This window comes from Oncorhynchus gorbuscha, linkage group LG23, assembly GCF_021184085.1.
Source record: "Oncorhynchus gorbuscha isolate QuinsamMale2020 ecotype Even-year linkage group LG23, OgorEven_v1.0, whole genome shotgun sequence".
Taxonomy (NCBI): domain Eukaryota; kingdom Metazoa; phylum Chordata; class Actinopteri; order Salmoniformes; family Salmonidae; genus Oncorhynchus; species Oncorhynchus gorbuscha.
The window spans coordinates 51,985,548-52,000,376 of record NC_060195.1 but is presented as its reverse complement, the minus strand read 5'-3'; the positions used below and the strand labels follow the sequence as shown (position 1 = coordinate 52,000,376).

Here is a 14,829-nt window from a genome sequence, read left to right as displayed (position 1 = left end):
CTGAACTCCCCTTTAAAATGGGTTCTCATCCTGAAAGTGTTTAACAAAAACCAAACCAGTTTTACAGTTGTTCCTGGCTCATTGACTATTATTGTCAGGGTGAGGAACTGTTACATTCATTTGTAAAATACTGTCATTTCAGCAAGCCAAGACATCCACCTGCTCAGATATTTCTGAAATTGCTTTTGTAGTTAGAAACAGATAACATTTGCATTCCTGTAAAATTATTTTGTTATATTTTAATCTCTGAGAAATTAAGAATTAATTCCATCCAAATATGCCCTTTTAATCATTATGATTCACATAATATTCAACAAATATAGCAGTGGGGTATGTTGAGAATTTTTTTTACATTCAGCATCGCTACGTCAAGGGAAATATACCATTATTTCTGGCAAAGATTTCAACAGTACACACACTACATGACCAAAAGTAGGTGGACACCTGCTCGCCGAACATCTCGTTCCAAAATCACGGGAATTATTTTTGAGTTGGTCCCCCCTTTGCTGCTGTAACAGCCGCCACTCTTCTGGGAAACAAAGTACTGAGTAAAGGGTCTGAATACTTACATAAATGTGATATAATTTTCTTTTTTTATATACATTTCCTAAAAAAACTGTTTTTGCTTTGTTATTATGGGGTATTGTGTGTAGATTGTTTTTACCCCCTCATCAATGTAATAACCCTACATTTTAGAATAAGGCTATAACGTAACAAAATATATTATTTAATGACAAAGCAAAAAAATGTTTTTGAAATGTTTGCTAATGAAATATCAAGTTTACAAATAAGTATTTGGTCAATAACAAAAGTTTATCATCTCAATACTTTGTTATATACCCTTTGTTGGCAATGACAGAGGTCAAACGTTTTCTGTAAGTCTTCACAAGGTTTTCACACACTGTTGCTGGTATTTTGGCCCATTCCTGCATGCAGATCTCCTCTAGAGCAGTGATGTTTTGGGGCTGTTGCTGGGCAACACAGACTTTCACATCCCTCCAAAGATTTCTATGGGGTTGAGATCTGGAGACTGGCTAGGCCAGTCCAGGACCTTGAAATGCTTCTTACGAAGCCACTCCTTCGTTGCCCGGGTGGTGTGTTTGGGATCATTGTCATGCTGAAAGACCCAGCCACGTTTCATCTTCAATGCCCTTGCTGATGGAAGGAGGTTTTCACTCAAAATCTTACGATACATGGCCCCAATCATTCTTTCCTTTACACGGATCAGTCGTCCTGGTCCCTTTGCAGAGAAACAGACCCAAAGCATGATGTTTCCACCCCCATGCTTCACAGTAGGTATGGTGTTCTTTGGATGCAACTCAGCATTCTGAGTTTTTACAAAAAGTTGTATTTTGAATTAATCTGACCATATGACATTCTCCCAATCTTCTTCTGGATCATCTAAATGCTCTCTAGCAAACTTCAGACGGGCCTGGACTTGTACTGGCTTAAGCATGGGGACACGTCTGGCACTGCAGGATTTGAGTCCCTGGTGGTGTAGTGTGTTACTGATGGTAGGCTTTGTTACTTTGGTCCCAGGTCTCTGCAGATCATTCACTAGGTCCCCCCTTCTGGGATTTTTGCTCACCGTTCTTGTGATAATTTTGACCCCACGGGGTGAGATCTTGCGTGGAGCCCCAGATCGAGGGAGATTATCAGTGGTCTTGTATGTCTTCCATTTCCTAATAATTGCTCCCACAGTTGATTTCTTCAAACCAAGCTACTTACCTATTGCAGATTCAGTCTTCCCAGCCTGGTGCAGGTCTACAATTTTGTTTCTGGTGTCCTTTGAAAACTCTTTGGTCTTGGCCATAGTGGAGTTTGGAGTGTGACTGTTTGAGATTGTGGACAGGTGTCTTTTATACTGATGACAAGTTCAATCAGGTGCCATTAATACAGGTAACGAGTGGAGGACAGAGGAGCCTCTTAAAGAAGAAGTTACAGGTCTGTGACAGCCAGAAATCTTGCTTGTTTGTAGGTGACCAAATACTCATTTTCCACCATAATTTGCAAATAAATTAATAAAAAATCCTACAATGTTGTTGTAACCGGCTGCGACCGGGAGGTCCGTGGGGCGACGCACAATTTGCCTAGTGTCGTCCGGGTTAGGGAGGGTTTGGCCGGTAGGGAAATCCTTGTCTCATCGCGCACCAACGACTCCTGTGGCGGGCCAGGCGCAGTGCACGCTAACCAAGGCTGTCAGGTGCACGGTGTTTCCTCCGACACATTGGTGCAGCTGGCTTCCGGGTTGGATGCTCGCTGTGTTAAGAAGCAGTGCGGCTTGGTTGGGTTGTGTATCGGAGGACGCATGACTTTCAACCTTCGTCTCTCCTGAGCCGTACGGGAGTTGTAGCGATGAGACAAGATAGTAGCTACTAAACAATTGGATACCACAAAATTGGGGAGAAAAAATAACAATAAATCCTACAGTGATTTTCTGGATTTTTTTTCTCACATTTTGTCTGTCATAGTTGAAGTGTACCTATGATGAAAATTACAGGCCTCTCTCATCTTTTTAAGTGGGAGAACTCGCACAATTGGTGGGTGACTAAATACTTTTTTTGCCCCACTGTATGTCCGGAAGCTTACAGGTGCCTTGGTGGAAAAGGGGGGTAACATCTCACAGAAAGAACTGGCAAATCTGGTGCAGTCCATGAGGAGATGCACTGTAGTACTTAATGCAGCTGGTGGCCACACCAGATACTGACTGTTACTTTTGATTTTTACCCCACCTTTGTTCAGGGACACATTATTCCATTTCTGTTAGTCACATGTCTGTGAAACTTATTCAGTTTATGTCTCAGTTGTTGAATCTTGTTATGTTCATACAAATATTTACACATGTTAAGTTTGCTGAAAAGAAACGCAGTTGACAGTGAGGACGTTTCTTTATTATTATTATTTATTTATTGAAGATTATATAAATCCTTATAAATTAAAATAGCCAATTTGGGTGCAAATCAATTAGCTTAATTTATCCTAGATCAAATTATACATTTCAACAAAACAATGTTTCAGGAATGCTAATCTTATCTGTTTCTAACTAAAGAAAGATTTCAGCACAATCTGAGAAAGTGGGTGTCAAAATCCTCTTTCTTCTCCTTTTCGAGGTGGAATGACCCTTAAGCTAGCAAGCACTCTGAGCTCAGTACCTTAAACTTGCCCTCCTGGAAAAAGTAGGCACAGAGCAGTGAGCCTGTCAGTAGGCCTGAGCCAATAATCAGGTTCTGGGTCTGGTTCAGGAAGGCCAGGGAGGCTTGGGACTTCCATTCTGAAATCTAGGATGGGAGGGGACAGACAGACAGAATGCAAATGCAACATTACAATCAATATAGTTATAGCCTGGTCCCAGATCTGCTTGTGCTGTCTTGCCAACTCCTATAGTCATTGTTATGCAGACCATAAATACAACATTATAATAAATAGAGTTAAAGCCTGGTCCCAGATCTGCTTGTGCTGTCGAAAAGACCTGGAAACAACAGATTTACAAAAGGTAAAGAGCAACGTCTACTGGTGGCCGTTCTAAAATCATAGCACATCAATAAATGGCAAGCTCAATCAATCAACATTTCAATCAAATTTATTTTAGAAAGGCCTTTTTACATCAGCAGTTGTCACAAAGTGCTTATATAGATACCCCAGCCTAAAAGCCCATAGAGCAAACAATGCAGATGCACAAGCACATGGAAAAACTCCATAGAAAGGAAGGCAGAAACCAGGCTCTGCGAGGTGGCCAGACCTCTTATTGCTGTGCATTATAAGAGTACATGGCCATCAAGGCCAGATCTTTCTTCAAGACATTCAAATTTTCATCTATGACCAGTAGGGTCAGTGGTTATAGAGGGTGCAACAGTTCAGCATCTCAGGAGTAAATGCTGGCTTTTCATAGCCAAGCATTCAAAGGTTGAGACATCAGGTCGGGGGGGTAGAGATGGAGAAGCATCTAAGGTGGTCAAACACATCTACCCGAATAACCAAAGCAAGCACTCTGGTGTAACTTTACACAGATCTACATTCTCAACTCTTCAGCGTTTGACATCTATAGTCGCTTTGGATAAAAGCGTCTGCTAAATGGCATATATTATTATTATTATTATATTAGATTACCTGATACTTCAGGATGGCGTCCTCAAAGCGGTTCACTTCATAATTTTCTGCATTGTAGTACTTCACCTGTTGGAAAAACAGTCATGAAGCAACTTTGAAGCTGCAAAAATGTAATGTGTTTGTGGACAGCTTCATGTGCCAGGTAGGATAGGATAAGTAATCCCTCTCACCCCCCTTTAAGATTTAGATGCACTATTGTAAAGTGACTGTTCCACTGGATGTCTTAAGGTGAATGCACCAATTTGTAAGTCGCTCTGGATAAGAGCGTCTGCTAAATGACTTAAATGTAATGTAAATGTGGGGATTCTGGATTGTGTTCATTAGGCACCCAACAGACTTAAACAGGGAGAGACTACCTGGACTTATTTTTCATTTTCTGTTGCAAAAGATTTTTTTACATTTTCATTTGTGTGTCCTGTGGTGGTTATTTCTTTATTATCAAATGAGGAGAAACAAACTTATCACACAAGTCAGAGTTGTACTTAAACAAAAATATTTATGAACTTATTAATAAGGAAAGCAGGTCATGATGTGAGTGCTCTGCAATAACAAGGCTGGTCAACCCAACACTCTTGACTGTTGGGTTGTGAGCCCTGACACAAAGAATACAAAGATATTGTATAGCAAAGATACACCCACTTAGTTTACATGACAAACAACAGATATGTGGAATGGGTCACAAGGTGAGACTTGATATAAGAGAAAGGAGTATCCCCCAGCCAAATAGTATTTGTCATGTAGACTTTTCTTATTGTACAGAAACCAGAGTTTGGCCCCTAAGACAAGGTTTCTCTCATACCAGAGGCATCTCTCCCTGGTACCTAACAGTAAACAAACACCAAATCATTCTATGAAATGCATGCTGTAGGAATTCATCACCAAACCATTCATAAATCAAAGGCTCCTCTCAGTTCACACACACAGATAAGTGAGTACTAATAGAACCCTATTCTATTGCATAAAACAACCATTTGATGCAATAACAGTATTATAACTTAATCTTGTAATTTCTCCACTATAGTACTAATGAACACGACCCAAGTATTGAGGTTATAAGTCAATGGGAGCATCTCCGTACCGTCTCAAAGTTGAGCAGGGAGTCCACTGCCTTGGACTTGGCGTTGTTGTCCTGGGTGTTCATGTCTCGCCTGTACTTAGTCCTCCATTCCGTGATGATGATGGTAAGGGCTGGAGCAATAGATTGATGAATCATTATGAAATATTACATTGTTAATACCAGGGGTTGGAACCCGTTCAGGGGAGCAGAACCAAAAAAAAAAAAAAATGAAGAAGGAAACTGATCTCTAGTGTTCCGGAATATAACCATTCTTTTAAAATCTTGAGAACCAGTTAATAATGAATGTTATTTTTGGTTCCAAAAATATTCCTCCCGATCTATTATGTTTATATAATTCTGTAAAGTTATAATGATAGTTATTGAGCACCACAGTATGAGCCATAATACCCATAAAATCTAGCGGTCAAACAAATGGTTCCAAAAAAAATGGCGCCGAGAAGAAGGCTGACATGTCTCCAACAGATTGTGTTTTTTTGTTTGTTTATTTGCTCTCGTTTGAACTATTTTTAAACTTATTATTTTGTACATAATGTTGCCGTTTACCGTCTCTTATGACCAAAAATAACTTCTGGACTTCAGGACTGCGATTACTCACCACAGACTGACAGAATCCTTTTTTTCTCTTAACGAGTCAAACGAGCCCAAAGCCAACGACATACTGCTTTCCAGGGAACAGGCCCAGATCCCCGTGATATGCATGAAAAGGAGGTGGAGAAAAAGGGGCCAGAGGGCAGGCTGCCTTTTGAGAATTTGTAGGTGATCGAATAACTCACTTCCATCCATTCTGCTAGCAAACGTGCAATCTTTGTAAATAAAATAGATGACCTATGTGCACGTTTAAACTACCAACAGGACATTCAAAAATGTAATATCTTATGCTTCACGGAGATGTGGCTGAAAGACGACACTATCAACATACAGCTGGCCGGCAGAATAGAACAGCGGCGTCTTGTAAGACAAGGGGCGGCGGTCTATGTATTTTCAGAAATAACAGCTGGTGCACGATATCTAAGGTAGTCTCGAGCTATTGCTCGCCTGAGGTAGAGTATCTCATGATAAGCTGTAGACCACACTATCTACTTAAGAGTTTTCATCTGTATTTTTCGTAGCTGTTTAGACACCCCCACAAAGGGAAGCACAGCCGAAAGCTGCCCAGCGTCAAGAGTCTACCAGACGAGCTAAACTACTTCTACGCTCACTTTGAGGCAAATAACACTGAAAAATGCATGAGAGCACCTGCTGTTCCGGAAGACTGTGAGATCACCCTCTCCACAGCCGATGTGAGTAAGACCTTTAAACAGGTCAACATTCACAGACAGATTACCAGGACGTGTACTCTGAGCATGTGCTGACCAACTGGCAAGTGTCTTTTACTGACATTTTCAACCTCTCCCTTTCAAATTCTGTAATACCAACATGTTTTAACCTTTTGTGACTAGGGGGCAGCATTTTCATTTTTGGAAAAATAACATTCCCGTAGTAAACAGGATATTTTGTCAGGACAAGATGCTAGAATATGCATATAATTATAAAGAATACTAAAAGTAACCTGCAAAAATGACTACCGACCCGTAGCACTCATGTCTGTAGCCATGAAGTGCTTTGAAAGGCTGGTCATGGCTCACATCAACACCATTATCCCAGAAACCCTAGACCCACTCTAATTTGCATAATGCTCCAACTGATCCCCAGATGATGCAATCTCTATTGCACTCCACACTGCCCTTTCCCACCTGGACAAAAGGAACACCTATGTGAGAATGCTATTCATTGACTACAGCTCTGCATTCAACACCATAGTGCCCTCAAAGCTCATCAATAAGCTAAGGACCCTGGGACTAAACACCTCCCTCTGTCACTGGATCCTGTACTTCCTGACAGGCCGTCCCCAGGTGGTAACAGGTGGTAAGGGTAGGCAACAACACATCTGCCACGCTGATCCTCAACACAGGGGCCCCCCAGGGGTGTGTGCTCAGTCCCCTCCTGTACTCCCTGTTCACTCATGACTAAACGGCCAGGCACGACTCCAACACTATCAATAAGTTTGCAGATTGAGGCAATAGTGGTAGTCCTGATCACAGACAATGACGAGACAGCCTATAGGGAGGAGGCCCGAGACTTTGCAGTGTGATTCCAGGATAACAAACTCTCCCTCAACGTGACCAAGACAAAGGAGATGATTGTGGACTACAGGAAAAAGGGCACCGAGCACGCCCCCATTCTCATCGACGGGGCTGTAGTAGAGCAAACTAATATGGTCCAAGCACACCAAGACAGTCGTGAAGAGGGCACAACAAAACCTTTTCCCCTTCAGGAGACAGAAAAGATTTGGCATGTGTCCTCAGATCCTCAAAGGGTTCTACAGCTGCACCATCGAGAGCATCCTAACTGGTTGCATCACTGCCAGGTATGGCAACTGCTCTGCCTTGCTGTTACTCAATGTTTATTATCTATGCATAGTCACTTTACCCCTACTTACATGTACACATTACCTCAATTACCTTGACTAACCTGTACCTCCGCACATTGACTCAGTACCGTTACCCCTGTAGAGAATATAGCCTTATTATTGTTATTTGTAGTGTTGTTGTTTTTTTTATACATTAGTTTATTTAGTAAATATTTCACAGAAAGGTTATATTTGGCACATGTGAACAATTGGAACCATTTCCCTGTTTGACCGCTAGGTTTTATGGGAATTATGACACCTTCACCGTGGGGCTCTATAGCTCAAGCACATTCTAGTTCACGTCATGTCATGATGATGTTCAGCGCTTAAAGCAAAGCACCCTCCATGTCCACCTCTCTCTCTCGCTCTCCCCCACCGGTGAAATTTCAGTCGCATCTCACACCTGCACTTATCTGTAATGTAAATCTGACCAATCAAAAATGTAAACTACTAGCTGGATCACTGAGATTAGGATCTGTACTTATCTATTTCATAATGATGTTTTTTGATCAGATATTATGCATTTTACCACCATTTTTTTTTACAAAATTCACATTACCGCAACAGTTTAAAAAAAGTTATAAACAAATACATTTATAATATTATTTATAATTGCTCCCACAATGAAAAGGCCAGAGTTAAACATAACACTGAAAATACATTGAACACTAAAATATATATATTTTAAATTCCCCCAAAAAGTGGATGAAAAGGCCAAGTGGGGTAAAGGGGCTGTTATAGAAGAACAACCTCATTCTGAAGATACACTACCGTTCACTTAGAAATGTCCTTGTTTTTGAAAGAAAAGACCATTTTCTACACATCAAATTGATCAGAAATACAGTGTAGACATTGTTCCATTTTTTTGTGGAATATCTACATAGGTGTACAGAGGCCAATTATCAGCAACCATCACTCCTGTGTTTCAATGGCACATTGTGTTAGCTATTTGAAGTTTATCATTTTAAAAGGCTAAGTGATCATTAGAAAAAACTGTTGTGCTGATTAAAGCAGCAATAAAAGTTGCCTTCTTTAGACTAGTTGATTATCTGGAGCATCAGCATATGTGGGTTCGATTACAGGCTCAAAATGGCCAGAAACAAATAACTTTCTTCTGAAACTCGTTAGTCTATTCTTGTTCTGAGAAATTAAGGCTATTCCATGCGGGAATTGCCAAGAAACTGAAGATCTCGTACAACTCCCTTCACAGAATAGCGCAAACTGGCTCTAACCAGAATAGAAAGAGAGCTGAGCAACAACTGAGCAAGAGGACATTTGGAGGACATTTGACTCAGATCAGATTATTATTACCTTAGAAATATAACTGAATTGGTTCTGGAAAGGAGGCCGTGTACTCACTGAGGTAGAGGAACATACAGACGAATATGATGAGTCCGAACCAGGCGTTGAAGTAGGTGATGAAGTAGATGATGGAGATGACGATATCTGCGATGGTGGGGAAGATGCTGAATACAATGTAGCTGTGGAGAGAAAGAGAGGGAGTCCAGGTTTACCTCTGGGTTCAGACACAGAAATTCAGACATTCAGACACAGGAAACTACAGACTGTCCAGAGGTCAGGATAACACTAAGAAACTAAGACATACTGCAGTCGTGGCCCAAAATTGAGAATGAAACAAATATTAATTTTCACAGTCTGCTGCCTCAGGTTGTATGATGGCAATTTGCATATACTCCAGAATGTTATGAATAGTGATCAGATGAATTGCAATTAATTGCAAAGTCCCTCTTTGCCATGCAAATGAACTGAATCCCCCCCCCAAAATTCCACTGCATTTCAGCCCTGCCACAAAAGGACCAGCTGACATCATGTCAGTGATTCTCTTGTTAACACAGGTGTGAGTGTTGACGAGGACAAGGCTGGAGATCACTCTGTCATGCTTATTGAGTTCGAATAACAGACTGGAAGCTTCAAAAGGAGGGTGGTGCTTGGAATCATTGTTCTTCCTCTGTCTACCATGGTGAGATGCAAGGAAACACGTGTCGTCATCATTGCTTTGCACAAAAAGGGCTTCACAGGCAAGGATATTGCTGCCAGTAAGATTGCACATAAATCAACCATTTATCGGATCATCAAGAACTTCAAGGAGAGCGGTTCAATTGTTATGAAGAAGGCTTCAGGGCGCCCAAGAAAGTCCAGCAAGGGCCATGACCGTCTCCTAAAGTTGATTCAGCTGCGGGATTGGGGCACCACCAGTACAGAGCTTGCTCAGGAATGGCAGCATGCAGGTGTGAGTGCATCTGCACGCACAGTGAGGCTAAGACTTTTGGAGGATGGCCTGATGTCAAGAAGGGCAGCAAAGAAGCCACTTCTCTCCAGGAAAAACATCAGGGACAGACTGATATTCTGCAAAAGGTACAGGGATTGGACTGCTGAGGACTGGGGTAAAGTCATTTTCTCTGATGAATCCACTTTCCGATTGTTTGGGACATCTGGAAAAAAGCTTGTCTGGAGAAGACAAGGTGAGCGCTACCATCAGTCCTGTGTCATGCCAACAGTAAAGCATCCTGAGACCATTAATGTGTGGTGTTGCTTCTCAGCCAAGGGAGTGGGCTCACTCACAATTTTGCCTAAGAACACAGCCATGAATAAAGAATGGTACCAACACATCCTCCGAGAGCAACTTCTCCCAACCATCCAGGAACAGTTGCCTTTTCTAGCATGATGGAGCACCTTGCCATAAGGCAAAAGTGATAACTAAGTGGCTAGGGAAACAAAACATTAATATTTTGGGTCCATGGCCAGGAAACTCCCCAGACCTTAATCACATTGAGAACTTGTGGTCAATCCTCAAGAGGCGGGTGGACAAACAAAAACCCACAAATTCTGACAAACTCCAAGCATGGATTATGCAAGAATGGGCTGCCATCAGTCAGGATGTGGCCTAGAAGTTAATTGACAGCATGCCAGGGCGGATTGCAGAGGTCTTGAAAAAGAAGGGTCAACACTGCAAATATTGACTCTTTGACTCTTAATTGTCAATAAAAGCCTTTAACACTTATGAAATTCTTGTAATTATACTTCAGTATTCAATCGTAACATCTGACAAAAATATCTAAAAGACACTGAGGCAGCAGACTTTGTGAAAATTAATATTTGTGTCATTCTCAAAACTTTTGGCCACGACTGTACAGCGGGATGGATCATAGTTACACGGCCTGGCAAGTAGAAATGGAAGGTGGAATCAATTTTAAGGTGGAAAGGATAGAGCAAACACCAGAGGAAGCCGTATCTAAGCTTTGAGGATAAAGTAAATCAGATCAAATATGTACGTCCAAACACTTGAGATACGATTGATACTGAATAGTTCAAAAAGTGCAAAGCAAAGGGCAAGCTCAATCAAGCATACCTCAGACCAATGCTCCCTCAATTCTTTCAGCACTGAGCAAATTTCAGGTCTGCTGAACATTGTGAAAAATCTGTGCAAATTCCGGCGGGCGTTAAATGTGAACACTGAGGCTGTATCTACTTTAAGTTACAGTTAAGTGGTCAAGTAGGCTACTGTGGCTATTTGATCATAATGAAGGCCTACCAGTGGCCTACCATCAAAAACAATGGAGAAAATGTATCCCAAAACATTTTAACATGGAAATAATTGTTCTATCATCCAGCCTACAGTAGCAGCCAATGTGTGGTGTTTAATGTAGTCCTACATTCCAAGACACTTTTGAAAAAAAACATGCATGGCCTGACATGAACCTGTTTATCCACTTGTCCTTCAGACAAGGCAGTCTGAAAATGTTGTTGTGCTCTTTGATGCAAGAAACCACTTTACAAAATAAAATAATTATTCCCATACCATTATTATAGAGAATCAGACAAATTATTCTACCCTCTGCCTATTGGCTACTTAGCTTATTCAAGCCTGTCTCAAAATACAACACTGCCTCTAAGACAAAAATAACTTGATCTGACTCACTTTTCAAAGATAGCTAGAAATGCACACGTTTTGTTCTCTTGTAGGAAGCTATCGGCAGGGGTGGCAGGGTAGCCTAGTGGTTAGAGAGTTGGACTAGTAACCGAAAAGTTGCAAGTTCATATCCCCGAGCTGACATGGTACAAATCTGTCGTTCTGCCCCTGAACAGGCAGTTAACCCACTGTTCCTAGGCCTTCATAGAAAATAAGAATTTGTTCTTAACTGACTTGCCAAGTTAAATAAAGGTTAAAAAAATATATATTTTTTTTTTTAATCACTCCCCATTGCTGACTACAAATTATCGATAACTGGGCTAATAAGTCACTCACTAGCAAAGGATTTGAACAAATGTGCACAGGTGGCTACATGTAGCTCTCACCTTAATCTCAAAACAAGCACATCTTCTAATGACCGCTCATGCTGTAAACACTGTCCAGTTCAAAGTGAATGGCACAGGTTCCATATATGGCAATGGTCTATTTGCATATAGGCCTACTGCAGCTCTGATTGGTTGTGGTGCACCGGTCTGTGTATAGAGTACGGGCCTTGTCAATCCGATGCATTCTCCCTACAACAAAATCTCTTGGATAGTTAGTTTTGCATACTAAGTCTTGCATAGTGTTTGACATATACGACCTGTGTCTGAATGTCACGCCCTGGTTGAAATATATTGTGTTTATCTTCATTTATTTGGTCAGGCCAGGGTGTGGCATGGGTTTTTGTATGTGTTGTGTTGGTATTGGGATTGTAGCTTAGTGGGGTGTTCTAGTTAAGTCTATGTCTGTCTGAAGTAGTTCTCAATCAGAGGCAGGTGTTTATCGTTGTCCCTGATTAGGAACCATATTTAGGCAGCCATATTCTTTGAGTGTTTCGTGGGTGATTGTCCTTAGTGTCCTGATGTTTCTGTCTCTGTGTTTGCACCAGACAGGACTGTTTAGGTTTTCACTTTTCATGTTTTGTTTAGTCTGTTCATGTATAGTCGTCTTTATTAAAAACATGAATAACCACCACGCTGCACGTCCGCCTCTCTTTCACCAGAAGAAAACCCTTACAGAATCACCCACCACAACAGGACCAAGCAGCGTGGTAATGGGCAACAGCAAAAGCAGCAGCGAGAAGGAACAGGACATGGGAGCAGGATCTGGACTACACAACTTGGGAGGAGATAGACAGGTGGGCGGTCGACCCAGGGAGAGTGCCGGAGCCCGCCTGGGATTCGATGGAGCAGTGTGCGGAAGGTTACAGGAGAATGAGGTTGGCGAAGCAAGCACGGCGGCGTGGACGGAAGCCCGAGAGTCAGCCCCAAAAATGTATTGGGGGGGGGGGGGGGAACAGGGAGAGTGTGGCAGAGTCAGGAGTCAGACCTGAGCCAACTCCCCCTGTTTATTGTAAGGAGCCAAGGAGGAAACCAGAGCCCGTGTTGGAGGTGAGCGAAGCAGAGACTGTGAAGGAGTTAATGGGGAGATTGGAGGAGAGAGATATGAGGGAGTTGCTGTGTTGGTGTTTTAAACATGGAATTCGCCCGACGGAGCGTGTCGGGGATTTGATGGCACCTGGATCAGCGCTCCACACTCGTCCTGAGGTGCGTGTTAGTCGGCTGGTGAAGTTGGTGCCAGCCTCACGCACCAGGCCTCCTGTGCACATCCCTAGCCTTGCACGTCCTGTGCCAGCACTGCTCTCAAGATCTCCAGTACGCCTTCACGGTCTAGCCCATCCTATGCCACCTCCACACACCAGCCCTCCGGTGGCAGCTCCCCGCACCAGGCTTCCTGTGCGTGTCCTCGGCCCAGTACCACCAGTGCCAGCACCACGCATCAGGTCTACAGTGCGCCTCGCCTCTCCAGCGCTGCCGGAGCCTTTCTCCTCTCCTGCGCTGTAGGAGTCTCCCGCCTGTTCAGCGCTGCCCGAGCCTTCCTCCTCTCCTGCGCTGCTGGAGTCTCCCGCCTGTTCAGCGCTGCCAGAGCTGCCAGCCTGCATGGAGCAGCCTGAGCTGTCAGTCTGCATGGAGCAGCCTGAGCTGTCAGTCTGCATGGAGCAGCCTGAGCTGTCAGTCTGCATGGAGCAGCCAGAGATGTCAGTCTGCATGGAGCAGCCAGAGCTGTCAGTCTGCATGGAGCAGTCAGAGCTGTCAGTCTGCATGGAGCAGTCAGAGCTGTCAGTCTGCATGGAGCAGTCAGAGCTGTCAGTCTGCATGGAGCAGCCAGAACTGTCAATCTGCATGGAGCAGCCAGAGCTGTCAGTCTGCATGGAGCAGCCAGAGCTGTCAGTCTGCATGGAGTAGCCAGAGCTGTCAGTCTGCAAGGAGCTGTCAGTCTGCATGGAGCAGCCAGAGCTGTCAGTCTGCATGGAGCAGCCAGAGCTGCCAGTCTGCAAGAAGCCGCCAGAACTGTCAGTCTACATGGAGCAACCAGAGCCGCCAGTCAGCATGGAGCAGCCAGATCCGTCAGCCAGACTCTTCCAGATCTGCCAGTCAGCCAGACTCTTCCAGATCTGCCAGTCAGCCAGACTCTTCCAGATCTGCCAGTCAGCCAGACTCTTCCAGATCTGCCAGTCAGCCAGACTCTTCCAGATCTGCCAGTCAGCCAGACTCTTCCAGATCTGCCAGTCAGCCAGACTCTTCCAGATCTGCCAGTCAGCCAGACTCTTCCAGATCTGCCAGTCAGCCAGACTCTTCCAGATCTGCCAGTCAGCCAGACTCTTCCAGATCTGCCAGTCAGCCAGACTCTTCCAGATCTGCCAGTCAGCCAGACGCTTCCAGATCTGCCAGTCAGCCAGACGCTTCCAGATCTGCCAGTCTCTTCCAGACTCTTCCAGATCTGCCAGACTCTTCCAGATCTGCCAGACTCTTCCAGACTCTTCCAGATCTGCCAGACTCTTCCAGATCTGCCAGACTCTTCCAGACTATTCCAGACTCTTCCAGACTCTGCCAGACTCTTCCAGATCCGCCAGTCAGCCAGACTCTTCCAGATCCGCCAGTCAGCCAGACTCTTCCAGATCCGCCAGTCAGCCAGACTCTTCCAGATCCGCCAGTCAGCCAGACTCTTCCAGATCCGCCAGTCAGCCAGACTCTTCCAGATCCGCCAGTCAGCCAGACTCTTCCAGATCCGCCAGTCAGCCAGACTCTTCCAGATCCGCCAGTCAGCCAGACTCTTCCAGATCCGCCAGTCAGCCAGACTCTTCCAGATCCGCCAGTCAGCCAGACTCTTCCAGATCCGCCAGTCAGCCAGACTCTTCCAGATCCGCCAGTCAGCCAGGAT

General features: G+C 43.8%; 1 protein-coding gene across 2 annotated transcripts in view; it reads right to left on the bottom strand.

Moving 5' to 3' along the window:
- Positions 1 to 14,829, bottom strand: part of LOC124010582 (ATP-binding cassette sub-family B member 6-like) — a 37,586-nt gene that overhangs the window by 13,957 nt on the left and 8,800 nt on the right. For both annotated transcript variants that reach the window (XM_046323191.1, XM_046323192.1), the window contains exons 7-10: positions 8,994 to 9,115; positions 5,186 to 5,295; positions 4,108 to 4,173; positions 3,153 to 3,278 (exon numbers count right to left, since the gene is read on the bottom strand). In XM_046323191.1, the coding sequence (XP_046179147.1) occupies positions 3,153 to 3,278; positions 4,108 to 4,173; positions 5,186 to 5,295; positions 8,994 to 9,115 (424 nt within the window). The remainder of the gene's footprint in view (positions 1 to 3,152; positions 3,279 to 4,107; positions 4,174 to 5,185; positions 5,296 to 8,993; positions 9,116 to 14,829) is intronic.